Source organism: Paramisgurnus dabryanus, chromosome 2, assembly GCF_030506205.2.
Source record: "Paramisgurnus dabryanus chromosome 2, PD_genome_1.1, whole genome shotgun sequence".
Classification (NCBI taxonomy): Eukaryota; Metazoa; Chordata; class Actinopteri; order Cypriniformes; family Cobitidae; genus Paramisgurnus; species Paramisgurnus dabryanus.
In genome coordinates this window covers 3,728,037-3,753,312 of record NC_133338.1, presented here as the reverse complement: position 1 = coordinate 3,753,312, position 25,276 = coordinate 3,728,037, and the positions used below count along the sequence as shown (strand labels likewise).

The window sequence follows — 25,276 nt, the reverse complement described above, 5'->3', positions numbered from 1 at the left end:
TCCCTATTGCTTGTAAACTTTTTTCTACCACATCTTTTCCTTCCCTTCGCCTCTCTATTAATGTGCTTGGACATAGAGCTCTGTGAACAGCCAGCCTCTTTCGCAATGACCTTTTGTGTCTTGCCCTCCTTGTGCAAGGTCATCTTTCTGACAACTACCAAGTCAGCAGTCTTTCCCATGATTGTGTAGCCTACAGAACTAGAATGAGAGACCATTTAAAGGCCTTTGAAGGTGTTTTGAGTTAATTAGCTGTGTATTAGAGTGTGGCACCAGGTGTCTTCAATATTGAACATTTTCACAATATTTTCTGAGAGCCTGAATTTGGGATTTTCCTTAGTTGTCAGTTAAGAAAAGAAGTAAACATTTAAAATATATCAGTCTGTGTGTAATGAATGAATATATTATACAAATTTCACTTTTTGAATGGAATTAGTGAAATAAATGAACTTTTTGATGATTTTCTAATTATATGACCAGCACCTGTATATATTGTGGAAAAACCAAACATTTATTTTGTATGTGATTTATCACAACAGCTTTTAATTTAAACTAGATTTTTTTATTTATTATAAATCAAATTTTTTGATTAAACAAATGTATTCGTATTTGTTAAATGTTTTCTCAAAAAAAAAAATTTTATTCGATTCAATTCAATTCAATTTTATTTATATAGCGCTTTTCACAAAAGTCAATTGTTTCAAAGCAGCTTTACATAAATAGAAGCAGTGAAAAGCACAGAAAAACGACAGATAGCACAACAAAATACATGATAGCATAAGCAGTTAAATTTGCTGCGGCTATGACTCAATATTATAAGCGAACGTATTACTTAAGTAACGTCTAGAAGAGGAAGCTAAGTAAAGACCAAAAAGGCTGCCTCCCTGGGGTGAAAAACCCCCTAGGAGAAAAAAAACCCGGGCTTTTATCCGAGGAAAAATAAGTCCTAGGAGGGAAAAACCCTTGGGAGAACGGATAAGGATATTAAAAAAACAACAACTGTTGCCTCTGAATGGGGTTGGCAGTTGGCAGTCCCTTAGAGATGAGGGAACCATTAGAGATTCATTCAACAATATATTCACCCCTCATCTGATCTATGATTTATTCAAACCTATTCACCATCACAGTCCCATCATTGGTCAAATAAATACCCACAACTACAGATTCATTGTGGAAACTTACCTGAGCTCTGTGTATTTATCCTCAGTGAGCCTTGGTATAGATTTCATGTTGGTTGGTGTTCCTTGTCTCCATCGTTCTTCGTTGTTGTGCTGTGTGCTGGTTGATATACTCACCTGCTGGATGTATGCATAATATCTCTACTGAGTTCATCCTCTGTCTTCAAATTGTTTGTGACAGCTGCACTTATTTTGCCTGTATCAAATTATTTAACCTTCGTAGTTAAGCTACCGTTTGTATGAAAAGCTCATCGCTTTAAAAAAATGTAATCTATTTTTTTCATATGTGCTTCATACACAGCTCTGTGCAATACGTCTTCTTGTCTGTTGGTCCATTGACACGGGAGACAGAATCAATAAGTTTATTTGTGAAGAGGGTTGGAAGGTCTCTGAAGGACACTGATGTATGAGAGAGAGAGAGAGAGAAAGAGGGAGGAGCTGCTGTGAGCTCCAGATGAGTCTCCTCACGGATCTCGCTCACTAGTCCAGGAATGACTCGGGATTATTACAGATTTTTCCCTGTTTTATGAAATCAGTTTGCTCCTTTGTCTGTCTTTTACTTGGAAAACATCGGACTGAAGGTAAGTGAATGAACATGTAAAGTCCTTGTTTAAGAAGGTAAACTAGTAGATTGCTATTTGAAAAATGATCTTCAGTGCATTGTAGACTTCTGACACTGGGTGTGTTATATTAAATATGCACTATTACATGCATGTTTATGTACAGCGGGCTGTACTTTATTAATTGTGAGATGGCTTTTAAAAATCTTTATCTGCTCCAAAGATGTGTGAGTCTTGACTGTACTATCACAGATAATGTGTACAGAGTATTCTGTATGTCACTGTTGGGTTTCAGTTTGTTATGTTGGGCGTTTGCACACGTGTGAATGTTAAACAGCATTCAAAGTTTAACTTGAGTCTCTGAGAGCAGGTTTAATTCAGCCCAGAGACAGATATTGTACTTTTTCTGAAAGTTTTATTGCTTTGTGGCTTTCTTTTTGGAGTTGTCCTTGATCCAGAGGAATCTTCTGTGCTCCTGTGGAGTCTCTTTGGACTTGGGTCCAACAAAAGAGTTATAAACCTTTGGCTGCCTCTATCTTACCACCGCACCACACTTTTATACCTAAACAGATTTAACATCTTATGCTCGATAAATCAAGTATAATGGTTTCTAAATGTATTCAGATGCATGCTTGTGTGAATTGTAAATAGAAATGTCTACACTTCACCAAATTAAACTCTACATATGATTTTGGGAAGGCACATGATGTGTGTTATTAGACTGACTGTTAACATCCATGGCGGCCAAAACAGAGGATTCGAGGGGTGGATGCTGTGAACCTGACGCGGTGCTATAAAACTCTTTACTGTATTATTTACTCATGAGATTAGTCTGTCTGAAAAGAGTTAATACACTATCATATAAGGCAGACTGTTTATACACTTCTATTGTGAACTTGTTATTTGGAATAGAGCTTTCCTGTAGCAACATGTAACATGACACTAGCAATTCCAAGGTCATGGAAATTATAAAAAACTAAGATAAAATACTATCATAAAATACTTTCATTGAACTCATAAACAACATTTGCTGACTTTCAGTAATAAAGATCAAAGGAAGTATCTCATTGAGTTACTTAAACCTGAGTTTTATGCTAATTTTAATTTCTTAATCCACTCCTAGTTCTTCACTGTCACCTTTGACATGCAGCAGCAATTTATGTGTATACTGTTTAAAAATAAATGCAGTTATGATGAAGATTTAACAGAGAAGAGAGAGATTCCTGTAAAGTAGTTTAATATAAAATAAATTTGAGAGTTGTGTGTTTGTTGTCATATAAAAAGAAATACAATTGTCTTGGATCTTTTGGTACAAAACAGATTTATGTACTTATTGTAATGTACCGAAATGTACTGTTTTTACAGAAATGCAGTTTTTACAGGAATTGACAGTTTTTACTAACATTTTTTAGTTTTTACAGAAATGTACAGTTTTTACAGAACATTTACAGTTTTTACAGAAATGTACTGCTTTTACAGAGAATTTATAGTTTTTACAGAAAATGTACAGTTTTTAAAGAAATGTACTACTTTTACTGAAAATGTACAAATTTTACTAAAAATGTACAGTTTTTACAGAAATGTACTACTTTTACTGAAAATGTCCTACTTTTACTGAAAATGTACAGTTTTTACAGAAATGTACCGCTTTTACAGAAAATCTACAGTCTTTACCATTTTTTTTTTAGTTTTTACAGAAATGTACAGTTTTTACCGAAAATGTACAGTTTTTACCAAAAATGTTTAGTTTTTACAGAAATGTACAGTTTTTACAGAAAATGTAATTTTTTACAGAAATGAACCGCTCTTAAAGAAAATGTACAGTCTTTACCTAATTTTTTTAGTTTTTACAGAAAGGTATAATTTTTACAGAAAATTTACCGTTTTTACCAAAAACATTTAGTTTTTACCAAAAACCTTTAGTTTTTACTGAAATGTACAGTTTTTACAGAAAATGTACAGTTTTTACCAAAAACATTTAGTTTTTACCAAAAACATTTAGTTTTTACCAAAAACGTTTAGTTTTAACTAAAATGTACAGTTTTTACAGAAAATGTACAGTTTTTACCAAAAACATTTAGTTTTTACCAAAAACATTTAGTTTTTACCAAAAACGTTTAGTTTTAACTAAAATGTACAGTTTTTACAGAAAATGTACAGTTTTTACCAAAAACATTTAGTTTTTACCAAAAACATTTAGTTTTTACCAAAAACATTTAGTTTTTACCAAAAACGTTTAGTTTTAACTGAAATGTACAGTTTTTACAGAAAATGTACAGTTTTTAAATAAATGTACCGCTTTTACAGAAAATGTACAGTTTTACCCAAAAATTTACAGTTTTACCCTAAAATTTACAGTTTTTACAGAAATGTACCGCTTTTACAAAAAAATTTCAGTTCTTACCAAAAATATTTAGTTTTTACAGAACTGTAATGTCTGTACTGAAAATGTAAAGTTTTACAAAAAAATGTAAAGTTTATACAGAAATGTATTGTTTTTACAAAAATGTACAGTTTTACCAATTATTTTCATAAGATTATACTTCATTAATTCCTCATGTGAGCTCTGTAATCTCTTAAAACATACACACACTGTAAATATACACAGCATTTTTGTCAAAACTAAATATATTTTTATGTTTATGTTAAAAAAATAAGGTAAACTATTTCAACTTGATTTTATAAGTTATGTCAACTTATCAAAGGCCAAAACTTAAAATACCAAGTTGTTTTATACCAAAACCAAGTTGTTTTAACTTCATGCTGCTTTTTTTACAGTGGTATAAAATCAAGGGGAGTCATAGGTTGTTTTTTACATCTGTAACTCAGTGAGGGTTCTTTGGTTTTGTGAGAGTTAGTCATAATATAAATATTAAGTCATGTTTTTGCTGAGAGTGCAGAATTTTTCATAAAAAGAATAAACAAATCTGAACTTAGATATTTCCGTAGATAGATAATATCTGGATAAAATAGATATTTCTTTGTAAGATAAAATCTTGTGGGGACAGTCAGCAGATCCTGTTACATGTGTTTTGAGTCATTGAGCTCTGTGTGAGATAAAGTCAGCTGGGCTTAATAATGTTATATAGTTGTTCAGTCATAAGAGTTCACCTTTTAGAAACTGCAACAATGACTAAATTTATTATACATCCTTTATTGTGAAAAATCCAATCTGCTTTAGACATCTGTGAGTTATAAATACACCAGAGAATATCTGTATAATTAAACCATTCATTCATTTCCAAATCCTTGTTACTTTTTAAAGCAATCTGCCTGAGTACTTAAAGAATGTTTTTGATGTTATTAACAAGACAGCTCAGTTCAGATCTACTTATTTCACTAATAGCAAAAACATAAATATAATAAAATTTTCGACAACAAAGGAATCGCCTGTGAAGTATATACACAAGCTTCTAAATCCAGATGTTTTCCAAACAGACATTAAACATGCTTGTGTTTTTATTATGGGAACCATCAAACAGAGCTTAGTTAGCAACAAATCTACTATATTGCATATCACTCACCCTCATATAAAAGTTTCCATGCCAACAATACATCTTACACTTCTTTTTTTAATAAAATATAATGTATAAAAAAAAAATTTCTCAAGAAAAAAAATATTTTTACAAAAGCATGAAATTACACATTACAGTATAACAAACTATAAAAATCTGAATTAACAATGCTGCCAAAATGAATCACTTTAGGAATCAATGCATCATTGTTCCACCTAAACCAGTAAATAAAAACAACAACAGAGAATAAAAACTAGCACTTTTTATACCCCAAATCTAACTCTCTTTTTACATTCATCTCTGTACAGTAACTCCATCAAAAATGCATCAAAAAAGTTATTATTAAAACAATATAAATAACTTTTGCATTCTGAAGAAGATTAGAATTTTTTAAACACTGCTAATTTTTACAACAGCATCATGGCATTGTGCGTTTACTCGGCAGCTTTTCTTACACTTAGACAGCTGATAGATCATATGTAAGACATTTGGTTGGTTGCCGTGGTAACGGAGGAGATGAGCGGGAAGGTGTGAAAGTGCAGGAATGAGGGTGTCGTTTCTTTGTCTCCTTATACATCTCAAGACCTGAACACCACACATCAATTTTTCTGAACTGAGGATCTACTTAAGAAGTCCATGTTGTGACTTTAATGTTTAGTCTTTAGATTTAACCAACTTTAACTTTTTTTCTGAAGATTTTGGAAATAATTCCAAGCCAAGGAGAAATACAAGGAATTTTGTGATTTTTATCTTGGATTTGTATTGTACCTGCAGTATTCTTGAAGTAAGCCGTGTTCTGATATCGAGTGAACTTTTGAAGGGTGTTTTTCATTATGACATGTTGAGATTTATGTTGGATGTGATTTTTGCTTGTGTTTTATTTGCATTGCTTTATTGCAGTGTTATTTATTTAAAATTTGAGTGAACTTATTTTGTATTTCCATAGTTGCCTCTAATGCATATTTTAGCATGTGTTAACCAAAGTTAATGTCATTTCAAATTGACAATTTTTGATGGATTATAATTTAGTTATATAATAAGATGCATATCGATGAAGAATGCATGAGTGCTACAGTCAATGTTGTAAAAGTAGAAATTTTAAAATAGTAGAGATAAAGCAATTGGGTTTATAGGATCTTTCAGCGGCAGTGTTCAGAGAGCTCTTGAAGATGGATGATTTCAGAAATGTTTCTTTGATTATACCGCTGGTAACACCGAAACGTTGCTTTGTGTCATCATTCACTCATATTTGTCTTTGCTGTTTATGATATTGTAGTTCTATGTATTGTAGTACATATTCATGAAATAGTTAATCCTTCTTGCCTAAAATCCCCTTATGTTGCTTGCAGGTTATGTGTGTTGAAGAATAAAGAGGGGAATTGGTTTCTTATGATGCAATAAAACCAAACCGCAATCTCTCATAATCACTGGAAAATAAAGGATTTTGTTTGGAGGAGTGAAAACGAAAGGAAGGACGATGGGCCGAAAGAAGATCCAGATCACTCGCATAATGGACGAGAGAAACCGACAGGTGAGATCTGAAGTCAAAAATCTGCCAGGTGCTTCTCAAGCTAATCCAAATCAGTTTATGAGTCACTACATGAACTGAGAATATTGGCTAATATTTCATTTGGTTTTTCTGGACATTTTGAGATTATTAATTATTGCTGGAAAACGTGTCAAATGCAAACAGCCGTGTCAATAGGTAATGCACATTTTTAACAATTGAAGTGAATTTTACATAAATATTTTGTGTAAATTAATGTGCATTCATGTGTTTTAAGATAAAGCCACAATATGTAATATTTTTGTAATAAAATATAAAAAATATACATATTTGCGTTGTCCTCCAAATGTCGTTAAGCTTCACCTTTTTTATTTTGTTATTGTGAGATAACGACCTCTAGTGGTAAAAATCTTACATATTGTGGATTTAAATTGTATTGTACAAACACAGATGCATATAGAGTACAATATATTTATTTTTCATGTAGCGATATCAGCATTAGGGTCATTATCAAAAGCTACTTTCATTTATTTGAAATAGATGGTAGTCATTTCATTAGCAGTGTTTTAGAAGCCATTAACACAACAATGATTTTTGCTATCGTTTTTAAGTGGTTTGTCTGTTCAATTACATGACAACACTTAAAAAATGACTTTCTTACTTAGTATTTTTGTTATATAAAAATGCATTGTGTCTCATTCACTAAGCATGCGTACGCACAAATTTGTTCGTAAAATGTGCGTACAGACGTTTTAACTACAAATCATGATTCAACAAAAACTAAAATTAATTTTAAATGTATGCAAAAACATAAAAACAACTAGACCACACATGCGCAATAATCATGAACAAGGAAAAAATATATAAAATATATAACACAGATATATATTATATGGTTCTTTTTCCTTGTTCATGATTATTGCGTATGTGTGGTCTAAGTTGTTCTAACGTTATTGCAAACATTTAGAGAAAATTTTAGTATAAAAGTTTTTGCTGATTTATGATTTGTTAGCTAAAATTTTACGAACCAATACATGCGTACACATGCTTAGTGAATGAGACCCATTGTCTTGATGAGCAAAATGACCTAAGAAAATAAATTTATTTAAATTTGTGGAAAAATTCAAATCCCATTGGCAGATTTATTTGTTTTATGCACAAATTCACTTAAATGTGATATTTTTTGTCTAAAAACTACACTTATTTTCTTAGGTAATTTTGCTCATCAAGAAATACATCTTGATTTAAGAATTTTTAGTTATTTGAATTAAAAACAAGACAAAAGTACTAAGTCATTTTTGCAGTGTTGGTCAAAAACAAACTTTTTAAGGTGGTTTCAAGTTTTTGATCACAGCGCCTTGTCATCTCTGTGTAATTATGAATTGCGTATAAATATCATGCATTTTAAAATGTTGTGCAATACATACGCCAAACTCCATTTTTTTCCGCACTCCACACACTTTTTCGTGTCATTTTATGTATTGGTTTCTCAATGTTTTTCTATTTTTAAACCCATGTCGCTTGCAGTTGTGGTTTGATTTGGGATTTGCTTTAGGATGTCATTTAATATATAGGTTTTTCCACTTTTTGGTCTATTTTTAAACCATGGTCGCCTGGAGTTGGGGTTAGAATTGGGGTTTAGTTTAGGATGTTATTTTATGTAACAGAAAGTTTTTCTAACCCCTAACCCAGAGCGACAATGTTTAAAAAAGAAAGAAATCAATACATAAATGTAGATGCATGGTATTAAGTAAATGGGATGGACTGGAGTGAAAACACGGAAATTTTGGGTGGCTTCTAAATTCATCCCTGTTTGGATCCTAAGGAATGAATGGGGCTAGGCTAAATGCTAACACATTCACGACGCGTTGTACAAAAATTAAATGCACGCATTGAGAAAAGATAGGTAGGCTATGTATTAATTAGTTTAAGTTGAGGTAAGAACATAGTAAAATATTGAAAAACGGTGGAAAGTTTCCAACCTGAATGGACTCTTATGACATAAAGCCTCAAAATAACACAAATACATCACAGCTTTATATCCCTTATCGATTTTTATGGAGTAGTCCTCGTCCTAAATTCCTTACATAAAAGATGTCTATCAACCCCTCAGTAAACCCCTAAAGCATCACTATTAGTTTTGTTTCATGTTATCATTCCATCCGTCATCTTATAATTTGCATGCACACAAAATGCTGACTTCTTTCGGAATCATCTACAAAGATTTCTTTCAAATCCCTTCTGGTTTGTAGACCATTGGAGCCGTAAAACCCAGAACCTTCATCCCTGACCTACAGTATATGATAAATGTCCGTTCAGATGATCTCTGGTGTGAGAGCTTTATTTTTCAGTAGCTTGTTTAATGAGTGTTCAGTCAGACAACAGAGGATCTGTTGTGTAGATCTGTGGTGTGTGAAGTCCTGCGGTGTGGTCGCTGTAATGAGGCCGCTCCACATCTCTCATTAATCCACTGAGAGGTTGTACAAAATCTCTCTTTAACTCTGATGGTCATCACTCAAAGCAAAACCACAGAGACAGCCCTGAATTTACACAGCGTCTAAATTTAACACAATCTGACCCAAGCCACAGAGCTAATCTTGTGTGGTCGCTTATTATTTTTGGTATATAGATTGCTTTTATCAGTAATTTACGCTGATGGTTTAGTGGTTTAGGCATTGACAAACACTACGCCTTGTGTCTTTCACCTACAACACCACCATAGTATCAGTATGAATTATTGCATTAAACGTGGCACTAAATAATTATCAGATACATATACAGGATTGGGAATACATATGGTGTATGAAAATGATCTGATCTCGGCAGCTCAGTAAGTCTTTGTAAGTTGTGGATGAAGCTGTGAAAGCTGATTTTACACATGACTGACAGTAGAAGAGCTTGTTTCTCAGTTAGTGTTACATGCACTGTTGTAAGAGTTTGGCCCTCAGCAGTGATGGGATTCCTCAGGGATGGGTGATAATTGGCAGGAAACATGAGAAGATCTGGCAACACTGACAGCTGGGCACAGTCAGACAGTCGTGAAAAGCTAAAGTGAAGAATGTGTTTGTCTGATGCTTTAATGAACCTACTCGTACAATAAGATATCATGGAAAAACATGCTTTATAGAGGATCTTTATGGTACCATTCTACAAAAAAATGCTTTCTTTATTTTTTTTTATTGTGTAGCACCTTTATTTTTAAGGTTGTATTTATACGTCGCTTTGGATAAATGCATTTACTAAATTAATAAATGTTATTAAAAATCATGGAATGAAATGATATCTCTACATTGCCATCAGTTGTTGAAAAAGGTCTATCTATCTTGTTTCACCAAATTACTTTTGTAGAGATATCACTTGTTTTCAATATATCATATTTTGAGTCAAGAACAATGCGTTTATACATTTTTGTTTATTAAACAACATTTCAGTACATTTTGTTTTTTTGTCGCAATATGTTTGATATCCCCATTCAACAAATGTCAGGTGGTACAACCATTTGCCAGAAGTTTTCATGCGCTCCCTGTGTCATAGTGACATTTAAACTTATAATACAGAAAATAGTTTTAAACAACTTTACCATAAAACTTTTGGGAACTATTAATTAAAGAATAATAATTAAAAAAAGGTAACAATTACAGACAACTTAAACATGCACTGCAAAAAAGATTTTCAAAAAAAAAAAATTCTCAGTATTTGTGTCTTGTTTTCAGTAAAAATATCTAAAAATTCCTAAATTAAGATGCTTTTTCTTGATGAGCAAAACAACACAAAAAAATAAGTCTAGTTTTTGGATCAAAAATATCAAATTTAAGTGATTTTGTGCATAAACAATCAAAAAAATCTGTCGGTGTAAGCAAATTTTTCTTGAATTTATAAAAAATTTCAAGATTTTTGCTTACCCCATTGGTAGATTTTTTTGATTGTTTTATGCACAAAATCACTTAAATTTAATATTTTTGGTCTAAAAGCTAGACTTATTTTCTCATCAAGAAAAAGCATCTTAATTTAAGAATTTTTAGATACTTTTACTGAAAACAAGACAAAAATACTAAGAATATTTATTCTTGAAAATCATTTTTTGCAGTGTGCATTTATTAAACCTAAAAATTTTTGCTAAATTATTAGCTTATTCAAATTAATGATTTTTATTTCTTAGGGATATTCATAGCAGTTGCACTCTATGACTTTCTGGTTGCACCACCTGACCTCTGCGATGAATATACATTTAACAGACTTCTACTTGAATCTATCTTGTTTAACCAAATTACATTTGTAGAGATATCATATGTTTTTGTGTTTAACATTGATTTTCTGCACAGCATTGCATTAAATTTACATTTACATTTTTTTTACAATATTTTTGATTAAAAAAAAACATGTCAGGTGGTAAAACCTCCCATTGTCGATTTGCTAGACAAGTTGTCATGTAAAGTCATTTAATAAATGTGTTCTCAATTTGTCACATTGTAGAAAAATGTGACCACCCAGCCAAATTTGAATAATAAAAAATACCCAAGTACATAAAATAAGTTGTAAAATCTTGGAAAAACATGCAGGATTCCCTGCTCTTAAGCTGTGTGTCCACTTTCTGTGCTGAACCCACACCCACATGTGGGAAAGCTGCTGTCTCTCAAACAATGGATGCTTGCGTCAATCAAATAAAATTATTATAAATTATGTAAAAAAAAGTCATTTCAGAAAATTATTTCTAAGTACATTATAAATGTTAGTTATGTATTAACTAAAACACTTTACAAAGACTGTGAACTATGTAGTTGTGAATTGTTTTCAAGATTATTTGGGCGGGGCCATGCCCGGTGGCTCCAGTGTGTCATCAAGCCACCATTCATCGACACCTTCTATGTTTACAACATTTCATTCATAACATTGTGAGTTATTTACTAAGTCATACAGTCATACTATCTCTTACCATTCGTAAGTTAGATGAACTTCATCCATGAACTTCTGTAAAGGAGCTGGCAACAGCTGCTAGTTAAATCCACGTTGTCGTGCACTCCGAGTTGCCCTTTTTCATTGTGTCCCATCTTGTTAGCGACCATCAGAGTCAGCTGATAAATTAAACTTTTGCTGAATGCCGCAGGTGGGACGGTAAAACATCTTTCCAATCAACAAATGTATTGATCGCGTTTCTCTGTTCCTCTTTTAAAATCAATGCACTGTCGATATCTTCTAGAATAGACTCGATGGCTGAATCTTCACATATAAATTCTGCAGCGGTGCCGTCTTTGTTGTAAACGGATTAAACACAAGCGTTCTTTGGTCACGTTGTTGATAACGGAACTGTTGATCATATGTCCATCATCGTATAAAGCCCTCCCTGACAATTTGATTGGTCCGACAGTTTTTGTTCGAGTATAGTAGCGCCACAACGGAGCGACTCCAGACTGAATTTCCCCCAGCCTAAAATGTTGTTGGCGGGGCTAAATTCGTCTGGCACCCATGCTAACTATCAACTAGTATGCATTTTAATACGTGTCCTTTGTTTCTCAGGTGACGTTCACGAAGAGAAAGTTTGGTCTGATGAAGAAGGCGTATGAGCTCAGTGTTTTGTGCGACTGTGAAATAGCCCTGATTATCTTCAACAGCTCAAATAAACTCTTTCAGTACGCCAGCACAGACATGGACAAGGTCTTACTCAAATACACCGAATACAATGAACCACACGAGAGCAGAACCAACGCTGATATTATGGAAGTAAGTGATTTTCCTTTTATAAAGGTCAAGTTCGATATGTGTCAAGTTTAAAAGAAAACAAATGGATGACGCTTCTGACTGTATTTATAGTACAGCATTAATGTCTCAGTTATGATTCGCTTATGATTGGCTAAAATTAAATTATATGTATTAAAGGGCAACTATGTAAAAACTTTTCCTTACATTTCCTTTGGTGTGTAAGTGTGTATTAGTACATGTTAACAATATCCCAAAGGTCCAAACCCCAAGTTAAACAAGGATGCGAGTTATCGTTTCCAACGTAAATCTCTTTTCTTGGACTACAACAAACACACAAATTGTAGGCAACAGATTACTTCCTGGGGTTGGTGATGTAAACAAGACCGACATTATCAAAATTCCTCACACTTTGACTCACAGCCTGTAAGTTAACTCCTGTTAGCATTGCTTTGTGAGCGAATCTTTCAAACATGGTAAAGAGCCATATTTCCGGCTGACATTAGAGGTATTCAGGCCAATCACAACGTACAGATTAGCTGGCCAATCGGTGAAACAGCGCTTTTCAGATCGACGAGGAAGGCAAGATATCTGGAGCTACAAAAATGTATGGTATGTGGAAAATAATGTGGTTTTCTTACCATAAACCACGCAAACACATTGTATTATACCAAATACACAAATAACATTGTTTTTTAGCAATGAAATAGGTGCCCTTTAAATGCATTGTTTGTTTCAAAGATAATACCCAAAACAAACTCCTAAACATATCTTTTAAAATATAATGCATATTTTTAGTCAGGAACAATGTGTCTATACATTTTTGTTTATTAAACAACATTTCAGTTCATTGTACATTTTTTTTCCACAAAATATTTGATACCCCCATTCAAAAAATGTCAAAAAATGGTGGTACAACCAATCATTGTCTATTTGCCAGAAGATTTCATGCGCTCCCTGTGTTATGCTGATTGTTTGTTTATGTAATAGTGGAATTTTAAATTATAATACAGAAAATAGTTTCAATGCGTAAAACAACTTTACCAATTTTGGAACCATACATTTAAGAATAATAATTTAAAAAGGTAACGATTATTAACAACCTAAACTTGCATTTATTAAAACTAAAATTATTAGCTAAATGATAAGCTCATTCAAACAAATGATTTTTATTTCTTAGGGGCATTCAAAGCAGTTGAACACTATGACTTTCTGGTCGCACCACCTGACCTCTGCAATGAAGTTACATTTAACAGACTTCTACTTGAATGCTTGCAAAAGCTTTTGCCTGTGATATCAAATTTATAAATTTAAATGTGTTTTATCAAATAGCATTTTTTTCTAGTTTTACATTGTACACCTGACACAAAAACCCAATACATTAAATTAGATTCAGACAAAAATGTGAGAACATTCAAATTGTGGGACAAAAGTTATCCAAACATCACAAAAACTACTGATGTTCATAAAATTTGTTTGTAGGAAAGGTTTCAAGCATAAAATAAAGTATCTTATTTTAAATTTTGTATAATTTAAACACAATTTTTATCCGTTGCCTTAAACTGCTAATTTGTACGGACAGCTGCCATTTTACAAGTTACAGAAATACCAAGATACCAAACAAAAATTTGTATTTATTATTAAAATATACTAAAAATTTATTTAAACTAAATAAGTTTATAGAATAAAGTAACACATTTCGTAAATGTATCAAGTTATTTTTAAATAATGTCCCTGGACCAAAAACATGCATGTCATAGACTAGGGCTGGGCAAAAAATTTATTTTTCGATTAATCGTTTTTTTAAACGTGGTCGATTCAAAATCTATTTTCAAAGAGCAGAATCGTTTTTTTTCTTTCATATTTATTTCCGCAAACATTGAACATAAGATTAACGTTAATCTAATTACAAGTCTTCTCCAGTAGATGTCCCCCATCTTTTTTGCCTTGCGCGATGTTACCAAGGAGCGAGAGGCGAGCCTCTCATTCATTCATTCATTCAGTGCTTAAAATGGCGGTTTAAGGTGCTTCATCGACGTTGATGCCACCTTCACATAAAAAGTCAGATGTATGGAAGCATTTTAGATTTCGTAAGCAAGACGACGACGATAGTGTTGTGCCCTTTAATTTCTTTTTATTAATTACCAACTTGTAAACTGCTGTTCACTGTTCTTTTTATTAATATAGTATTTGTATTAAATCTATATTCATTGAGTTGAATCGAGAATCGAGTATAAAAACCGACCCGTGGACCAGAATCGAAAATTGAATCGAGAATCGAATCGATCTGGAACATCTGAATCGATACCCAGCCCTATCAACGATCCTTCTGCAGCAGTTGACACCCACTATTCACACTTTGCATATTCAGTTGATGTTTGAATCCAGTCTGCAGATCTAAATCTGTGCAGAAAATACGAGCAGATTCAGTGTGGGCCAATGCCTGATTTACCCGGATATAAGAGAAGAGCCTGTGATAGATTACACTAATGCATGTAATGCCAGCAGTATCTGGGTGTACGGTCTACATTTACTGTGCCTGTAATATAGTTAGCAGAGAGTAGAGCTGGATTTCAAGCGTGCCGGCTGTGGTAATGATAGATCATTGTCTTCTCAGAGGCCTGTACTCGTATTACATGTGCATCTTCACGTGCATTTGATCAGACAGTATAAAGCTATCTGAGGTTATTCTATCGTCTGCAGTGGCATAAAAGCAATAGTCATCTGTTGGAAACTGTACACTGGGTTGTTTTTAACACATGCTGGGTAAATATTGGACAGAACACACTGCTGGGTTAAATATGTCCTAATGCTGGGTTGTTGTTACCCAATAATACAGTTGGGTTAAAAACAATTGAGCAATTTAAAAAACTCAAACCAAAAGAATATATAATAGGGTGTAAATGTTTGTATTGAAGTAATGTGGACAGATTTACTGGAAGCTGTGCTAATTGGTTGTAGCTAAAAATAAGTATTTGTTACTAAGAAACGTGAGCTCTAAAGTCAAAGGTTTTTATGGTTTCATTAGCATACATGAATCAATAAGACTTGTGCGCACCACGAATGTGTTTCTGAATGTGTAATTCGTACCTAATACAAGTAGTATAGGTATTTATTTCATACTAGATTTACAAGATTATAATATAGTTAAATGCATGTTGCTGTTCTTAAACCTTCATGTTTTCAAATGTAAATCTACAGTATATGTATTGTGTAAATGCATTTCACTGTTTTTTTTATTATCTTTCTAAGGCGTATACTTACATGCACCAATTTTTTAAGGGGGCTCAGTGTGCACATTTCACAGAAATTTGTGCAAACAAAGACATTAAAATAAACATTTTTGAGCTTTCACAGTCTTTTCCATGGCATTCCCGCTTATAATTTCTAACAACCTGAGCCTCCCTGCCTTCATGTAAAAACCACCAAAATAAATGTGTTGACTAACTTTTATGTCAAATACTGTAAAAATCTGAATAAAGACATATTGGCATTATAATTACATCTGAAATGGCTTTTTTGTTTATTTACGTTCTGTTTAATGACTTATTTATATATAATTGTGCCATCAATGAATTTGCACAATAACTACGTTACGCTATCAAATTAATGTAATTTTAAATCCATAAAGTATATAAACAAATGACAGAAGCAACAGTCAGGTGAATGATTTTAATGTTCGATACTGATTTAAAAAATATGTTTATATAAAATGATTAGAGGAATGCATTTTTGCACAAAATTTCTCGATTTGGCCCCTCGGTTTGAATGGGCATGACGCCCCTCCTTTCAGCTGCTTTTTTAAAGCTGTAGTAATTTTGTTGAATGTTTGTATGATTATATTTCATTTTTCTGTGCTGTTGACTGCAGGTATTAAACAAAAAGGAACAGAGAGGCTGTGAGAGTCCAGACCCGGACACTTCATACATCCTTACTCCTCACACAGAAGAGAAATATCAAAAGATCAACCAAGAGTTTGACAATATGATGAGAAATCATAAAATTGTAAGAATTTTATTTTGTTAATAAATGATATGGCATTGGATGTTTCATGGTTAGTAGTTCATTAATTGCTCATGAAGAGTCTGAACATCTTTAAAGTGTACCTCAGCTATGAAGATTTGCTTAAATACTTTATGTTTGCCAAAATCCTTGATAGAAACACTACATTTTTTCATTACCTTAAAAAATCACATCATGTAATACTCATTTTAACATATGGAGGCCGTCATTATGTTTCACGCATAGTGCATTCAGGGTCGATGACGTGTAATGTAGGGTGACCATACTTGCCATTCTTCCCGGACCCGGCCTGTCCAGGATTTCGGGTGCGTCTTTTGGAACTCGTATTTGTCGACCGCATACGTCATAGAGGATTATTTTTATTATTACAGAAAAACAACCGTTACATTTTAAGGTAAGAATGAAACAACGATTGTATACAGTATATTATGTTTTTAACTGAATGGGGTATGCGGTCAACAAATACGACTTCCGGAAGCCGCACCGAAATCCTGGACGGGATGCGTCCGGGAATGAATGGCACGTATGGTCACCCTAGTGTAATGGTTGTCGGCTTGAAATAGTACTAGTTTACTATAGTAAATGCTATTTATTTTAATAATCTTTCATTTGTATGATTTCTAAATTGTTCATTGTTTATGTTACTCTCTCTGGTTCATATTGAAAGGGCTGAAAAGAAGACGTTGATCAATTTTTTTGTATTATTAATGGCATACAGATATGTCCACCAGGCCCGGGTCCATGGGGGGGGCAGAGTAGGCCTGGCCCACCCAATCAGAGGCTTGGCCCACCCTGGCCCCACACCACATAGTAGCCAATCTTTTGGCTAAAAATCTGTAATGTTATACTGTAACAGACGTAAGAATTATGCTGCGTCCCAGGCAGGTTTTTAAACTCGTGAGTTACGACTTCAAAACCACGACTCACGACCCTATGCGTTCCAGGCAGCCAGTAACCCGTGTTTTTACAACCTTCTACCGGTGAAAGTGCACTGGAACGGCAGTCAAACCCGTGACTTCCCACCCGTGAACTCGTACTAGATCGATGTACTCCCAGTTCAGAGTCGTGAGTCGTGGTTTTGAAGTCGTGAGTTACAGGTTGCCTGGAACGCAGCATTAGGCCTGTAGCGACGCGTCGATGACGTCAATTCCGTTGACGTCATATTTTTGCGTCGAAGCTTTGACACAGCTCGCCACACGCACGTGTGAGACCAAAACATTCAATTTAAGGCCCAAAAAATGAAGCAAGAGTTTATTTTAGAGCCTTTGTTGTAATCCCGGAGTTTTCAACTGTGATTGGACAAAGGTAAAAATTGGGCTAGTTTTCATTCCTTTTGGGCGGGTTTTAAGTTGTCATTGGGCTGGAAATTTTTCTTGATGTAAGTGAAGTCGTACATTGCCAATACTACATGATTTCAGCGTATATAGGCTGGAAGTGTGTATAGTAATTTTTTTGTGGACTGAATAAAGTCTACGATTGGCATTTCTTTTTACCACAAAACCCAGCACCGTGTTTTAATTCTTGACGTGATCTTTATAGGCTTCTGTATGATTGTTAACTGGACTGGATTGCATATTGAACTTGAAAGCGCGATGCGCATATCCGATAACGCACGTGCACAGGCAGAGCTTAAACGACTTCATGTTTGCGTCTTTTTGGCTTAAACGGACAAACGCTCATACTGGTATGTCAAAATAGCTGTCTTTGTGATTTTCATAGTAAACATATGATGTGGTTACTGTACGTCTTAAACGAATAAAAATTGGATTGCGTTCGGTCTTATAATAAGCATAATCTGTCTTGTCTTTAAAGTTAATTAAATATATAAAAAATAAAACGTATGTAACTTCATAAATAAAGAATAATCCACATTTACTTTTAGTTTTTTTTTTGCCAAACATCCTTTGTATTGAGCTCTGCAATTTGAAATAACCATTGACTTCCATAGTAGAAATAAAAACAACATGATGGAATTTAATTTACATACCATTAATTGTGTGCTTACCATCATTTATCAAAATATCTTATTTTGTGTTTATCAAAATAAAATACATTTATACAGGTTTAGAACATAAAGGTGAGTAAATGATGACAGAATTTTCCTTTTTGGGTGAATCCCTTTAACAGAAATACAGCAGAAATGTTTAAAATTCACCCTTATTATGTTTACATCTTATGATGCATTCATTCATGCTTTTTTGATACATAGTTACACATCGTTTTCTTTCATGGACTATGGACCCCCTAAAGTAGTTTTGGCCTTTATTTGAGTTACATTATGGTTTTTATTAATCAAGCAACAGAAACTAATCATTAGATTAATCGTCCAATTAGTCATTAGATTAGTCGACTAATCGGAAAAATAGTCGACAGATTAATCTTTAATAAATAGTCGTTTGTCCCAGCTCTAGTAAGAATAATTCTTAAGAAAAACTAATTTTAAATAAAATTAACATTGTTAGTTTGTAACAAATTTGTTTTAGTTGATGTAAATCTTTATTTTTAAAGAACTGCCCCTTTTTATCAAATCTAAAGGTACTTAATTAAGATCTGTTAAGGGGTCAAAAAAATATTACAAATGCAAAAAGAGAGAATGTAAAAATAAACATGTTAAACCACACACACACATATATATATATATATATATATATATATATATATATATAGAAATATAGAAATGCGAGATTAAAGCATTAAAGAACCCCCCCCATCCAACCGGCCCACCTGGAATATCACTTGGCCCACCTTTGATCTCATATCTGGAGCCGGGCCTGATTTCCACATACAGTAGAGTCACCTATACTGTCTGTTCGCATTTATAACCTCATCTTCTGTTTCACAACATTTCAATCTATACTGATTAAAGACTTGCTTACAATGTTTGCCTCGCTGTAGCGTTAATAAAACAGGTTTTGATTGCAACCATTTCCTGTCATGAATTGTAATGTAAATGTTAAATGAAACTATGACATTTCTACTGTTTCACATTCATACAGCCAATCCTAGTGTTAATCTTTCGGCGTACCCTTTCGGCGTAACCTGCCATTGCTTATATTTACAATTATGGGTTTGTATGAAACATTTGCATGTAATGTGTTTGTGCAAATGATACCTCAAATAATGAAGCTTGTTGTATTACTTTTCTAAGCGATTAAACTTTTTAGCAGGCTGATAATACAACGGGTGCAAAAAAATCCCTATTTGTGTAATCTAATTCAATTTCATGTCCTCTTTTTCAGCCGGCTGTTTTGGGTCAGCAGAGTTTTTGTATGCCGATGACTTTGCCGGTCAGCACCCCCACTTCACTCTCATACAGTACAGACAGTTCACTGGAGACTCCGGTGTCCCTCAGCGGTCCGAGTGTATTGTCTCTGTCCTCTAGTGGCCTTCAGAGCACTGATTCTACCACTGTCATGGGTTAGCATCTACAACATTCTTAAAAAATACTCTACCGATGGGCCAGATTTACTAAACGGGGCAAATTAGTGTGACAGCACTATTGGAAAAATGTGCCAATGAAAGTGGTAATATCTGTGGGTTATTTACTAAAAAGGCGCAAATTAAATAACACAAGCACAACAGCTGATTTCTATAATAACCAACGCAATCTACTTAAAGCAGCGCAAATTAGTTCAGGGTTGCAAATAAGCAGAGCTGATGAGGTGCAGGTGATTTACTAACACCTGATGTGCTTGAGTTCAGCACCATGGACATCTCTGAAAATACAATATTTATCAAAAATATGTTCCTCTGGCATTCCAGATATACTGTTACATGTCGAAAAAATCCTCTGCCTTGTACCATGTGCTCTCTAATCTATGCGATGCGTTAAATAATGATGCAAATACCAGAAATATCACACGCACAAATATTAGTAAATTGTGTTGCGTGAATCATTTAAATAATCTCCTCCCATAAATTTTGCGTCTGAAAGGGAAACTCTTAGAGATGCATATGCAATAAGGTCAGTCGCAAAAAATAACTAGACCTCACCTTTACATCGCTAATTATCCACTGCGCATCTTTAGCAAATCCCGACAATCACTTTTTAATGACAAAATAAGAGTTTGCGCCAGCTGTTAGTAAATCTAGCCCATGTTCCTTTACACATGATACCATGGTAATGCTACAGTATGTGTCATGTATAATTCCATCTTATTCTCTCAGTACAATTTGAATCATGTATTAAAAATATTGTTCACTATGGTACATACATTCATACTATGACTGTAGTTTTTTGTAGGGTATATAATTAGTGGCTTGTCTTTGCCGGGGTCACTAACGTCTGTCAAACAGTAAAAAAAAGCAATTTAGCACATTTTTGCATTAAAATGATCAAGATTTTATATATCACTCCTTTCATATACTTTATCACTCCTCACGATTAGATGGTGTGCCGACATCCTCCGCAGTCACACCTCCAAATGGTCTTCACCCCCCTCCTGTGGGTGAGTACTCTCTAGTACAGTGGTTCTCAAACTGGGGGCTCTGAGATGGTGCCAGGTGGGCCCCAGTTTTATGACTTAAGATTTAAAAAAATATATTAATTTATCATTAATTCTGTGTAATTAACCTCAGAAAAATAAGGTACTAACCAACAACACTACATCATATAACTTAATGTTTTGTTTAGGAAGTGATGCACCCTACAAGGGGGATGCAAGTGTAATGCTCTTGTAATTTGCACCATTATTAAAAGTAAAAGGGCAATACGATGCCATAGAAGAACCATTATTTTCATATATTTTTTTTATCTAAAGAAGGTATTAAAGGTTCTTAATGGAAATGTTTTTGTTTGTTTCCTTCTTTACCAGCAAATGGCTTCATCAGTAGTTCTGAAGGAGGAGGAGGAGGAGGAGTTGTACAGCAGAAATCTTCAGTGTTGTCCACCGCAGGCCGTAGACCTGAGCTGAGAGTTCACATACCTCCAGTACACAACATCTCTCCAGCGGTGAGTCTCCATCATCTCCCATTACACATCCACTATGTCCATAAAGACCTGGAGTTGTGTGACAATGAGAAAGTATTAACCTGTCTGAAGGGTTTGGGTTCACACAGCGTCAGACTGACTGATCACTGTCTTTAAATCTTTATTTTTTTGCAAACAGCCAGGAAGGTGAGGAACATTTGGTATGGAGTATTATGTAATGTTTCATTCCAAAATATGTGCACATTTACAAAACAGTCAACATTATACCCATTCACATGCTGGCGCGTCCCTCTAGTGGTTTGACTAAACACTGCAACCGGCCATAAACCTTTTTTTATTATTACAGTTTTATATTTAATTGTATTTGCATTAAATTCCTGATTTTAACACATGCATTTGTTGCACTTGAATGCATTAGAAAGTGACATCTTCATACAAATGATGCTGTTTACATTCATACCATGGGTACCTTTGCGAACTTTCAACCTATTAGTTTTTTCCACACAAATCAATCTGAGTATTTGTTTATTGAAACCTCAGAGAATAAACAGCCCCCAATCCAGCCAGTCACTAAGCACACCGGTGGTTTCCGTGGCAACCCCAAGTCTGCATCCCCAAGGCCTTGTGTACTCAGCAATGACCTCATCTTACGATACAGGTAAGCCACATCCCATATTCTGTCAGATATATTCATCTGTAGATCTGGTTAATACTTCATTTGGAGCCACTGCCTTATTTTATTCTAGATTATACCCTGAACAGTGCAGAGTCCAGTACTTTACATGACTTCAGTTCACCAGAGAGCATCACATCAGGTCCAGGGTCTTCATGGGAACATAGTCAACCTGGTCAACAGGGCTTCACTACTCAAAGGTGAAATAGAATTGATGTCACTCACAGTATTACCTTCAGCAAAATTGATAAACGCAACCTATTTTACCTATATGGGATGTTAAAAGTATATTAAATGTTTAATGAAGAAAATGTAGAATGGGTCTTGATTTTATCTACTGGGAATTAAATGGATGTGAAAAGACAGATGTTGAAGGGAAGAAGTTTGGATGTATTTGATGAAGTCATCAAGAATGGTCATCCCTAAAGCAAATCAATAGGCTTTATGCCCAGCTGCACTACTTCCTGAACTTCAGCCAGCTCCTTGTTTCCTGTCTGCCATTATTGGACAAACTGATTATTGTTGTTGTGACTACTGAGGTCAGGCACACCTGGATTAATCAGTTTGTCCAATAATGGCAGACAGGAAACAAGGAGCTGGCTGAAGTTCAGGAAGTATTGCAGCTGGGCATAAAGCCTATAAAGTAAGATTATAAAGGCAGACACATTTTTTTAATTTGGAATAATATTGACCAGTTAACTCTTTCCCTGCCAATGACGAGTTTTTACGGCAATCCATATTTCCACATATTTCCAATAGGTGGTGCTGTTACCCAACTTATAAAACACTGAAGCATCCACTGATCCAAAAACAGTAAAAACTCTGTGTATGTTTTGATCATCGCTCTGAATCTTAAAAAAAGCAATTATCTCAGCTTTTTGCTTTAATTTTGTATTTTTAAAGAAACTTACCCATATTTGAGAAGTTATAAAAAGGGAACAAATGAATATAGGATGAAACGTTTTTTTTTTTTTTTTTATTGTTTGTTTGAAAGCAGAGGGGTTGTTTTTTGTTAATTTCATATATGTTTATATATTTAAAGAAAAGTTTCTAGAAGGCATCAAACTTTTGTGAAAATCATAAAAAATGTTTTGCTGACTGGCAACTGGCAACGTTTTTTTTGAACGCTGGTGGGGAAAGAGTTAATCATGACCCATAAGAAAACACCTGGGTTATGATGCATTAATTCAACATATGGTTAGGTCAAATACGAAAATTTCTTAATGATTCTTTTATTATTTAATCCGACGATAGCTTTCAGGGTATTATTACGGTAACATACTGAAAATCTGTAAATTAACGGTAGATTACTGGCAATCACAGCCCCCAGTAGTTTACTGTAATTTTTAAAGCACAGTTTTTGTGGGTTTGTCCATATTTTATCCATTCATTAAACAACCCAGCATTTTTCAGACTATGGGAACGTGCATTATAAGGATAAATGTAAAAAAAAATGTATGATGTCATCGTTATCTCCAGGGCCACACATCCACAACCATCCGATTCCTCTACCATCAGCATCAAATCAGAGCCCACCTCTCCACCCAGAGAACGTCCAGCCAATTCACTGTACCCCAACATCCACAACATACCCGACCACACCAGACAGGAGGTGGGCCGGTCTTCTGCAGACAGCTTCAGCTCATCTGGTAGTTCATACGAGGGTAGTGACCGTGAGGACCAGCGTCTGGACTCTCTAACAGTTACTGCTAACTCAATACAAGAGAGCCGATCATCACCCAGGACAGAAGACCGAGACGACCCATCATTCAAACGCATGCGAACAGACAACTGGGTGACTTAAGACCACGTTGCTTTAAAGGAAACGTCTGAAAGTCAAGTTTCTGTCAATGTGTGTTGCAGACACGAGCACTGCTGTTGTTATCTGCTTCTTGCAGCAAATAATGAGAAGACACGGCAAAAACTGAGAAGAGGAAATATGAAGACTGTGTGCTTGATACTAATGTAACATGGTTGTTTTATTATTTTTAATTTCGTGATTCCTTTATGATCAAAGCCACACAGTATAAATATAGACAGAGACTCATTATTCCTCTATGGATCTGAGTTATGATGGCTTAATGATCATGTTTTATAAGACCATACAGTGTGGACACATTGCTGGTTGAAATAGGAAACTTGTGGATCGATTACTTGCAGGTGACTTTCAGGTGAACCTCAGGTATATCAGCTTTCCCTGATCAACTGGAAATCTTTAAAGGAGTTGTACAAATGACACACTAATTTATTTTAAGGATTGTGAATAAAGTCTTTGTTTGTTGGCGCTTACTAGCAATACCTCGTCTTAAACTTATAATCGCTATTTTGTAAGAAAGCAGTATTTGAAATCCATTTTACTTCTATAATGTGATGTCTCACTGCATAAAATATTAACAACCACAGTAGACATTTGGCTATTGGTTAACTTTTGTTTTTCCAAAATTTTTCACCTTTGGAATTGAAGTGCATTGGTAAATTGTTCACAATGGTAATATGCACAAAGAAAGTTTCAATGTTTCAACTTAAGGCCAATTTGGATTGTAAGAGGCTATAAACACATCACAATCACAGTATATTTATGAATTATGTTTGATGTCATTTATACAGTGTGAATATTGTGAATGCTGCTTTTGAATTCCAATTACACAACTATTTAAAGTCCCCATGAAATCAAAATTGACAATTCTTATTTTTTTATGGAATATTGCAGTGTTTATTATAAACAATTTATCCGCGCAAGTATTTTTTTTATTTATGTGCTCTCATAAAATAATCTGAAAATGTATGACATCAGCTAGACAGCTTGGGTGGAGCATCCATTAACCCCGCCCCCTTCAACTATCAGTCTGTTGCAAGCTCCATTTCTGTAAGAAACAGCTACTTATATATCTAATCAGTTCACAGTGTAAACACAAGCCACGCCCACTATTTTCCTTATGCAATGTTCTCGGTTTCTGTCAGAAATACGTCACAAAGTAAAGTCATGGAAGTAAATTAGATCGCGGCTTCCGGTTCATGGGGACTTACTGTAATAATGAAGTATATAAAGTCTTTATATGTTTTTCTCATCTATTCAGACTGAATGTAATGGGAGTATGGTAATGAAACAGTGTTAGTGCAACAGCTTATGTATGCTTATAATGTGACCATTAGGATCAAACATAGCATCTTCAATATTATTGATGCTCTTATGCTGCGT

At 34.2% G+C, this 25,276-nt stretch overlaps 1 protein-coding gene across 1 annotated transcript; it reads left to right on the top strand.

Moving 5' to 3' along the window:
• Window positions 1–1,542: 1,542 nt before the first annotated feature.
• mef2ab (myocyte enhancer factor 2ab) lies at window positions 1,543–24,832 on the top strand. The gene is made up of 10 exons (XM_065294446.2): window positions 1,543–1,756; window positions 6,600–6,781; window positions 12,272–12,475; window positions 16,322–16,456; window positions 19,714–19,891; window positions 20,863–20,922; window positions 21,289–21,425; window positions 21,945–22,062; window positions 22,151–22,277; window positions 23,557–24,832. Exons 2-10 carry the CDS (start codon window positions 6,728–6,730, stop codon window positions 23,879–23,881), a joined length of 1,338 nt encoding a protein of 445 aa, XP_065150518.1. The 5' UTR covers window positions 1,543–1,756; window positions 6,600–6,727; the 3' UTR covers window positions 23,882–24,832.
• Window positions 24,833–25,276: the final 444 nt, after the last annotated feature.

Bases quoted from the DNA above. Each gene is read 5' to 3' on its own strand.
- mef2ab (XM_065294446.2), top strand. From the start codon at position 6,728: ATGGGCCGAAAGAAGATCCAGATCACTCGCATAATGGACGAGAGAAAC. The intron at 19,892-20,862 runs GTTAGCATCTAC...CCTCACGATTAG, and splicing joins TGATTCTACCACTGTCATGG to ATGGTGTGCCGACATCCTCC. The intron at 22,278-23,556 runs GTGAAATAGAAT...CGTTATCTCCAG, and splicing joins CAGGGCTTCACTACTCAAAG to GGCCACACATCCACAACCAT.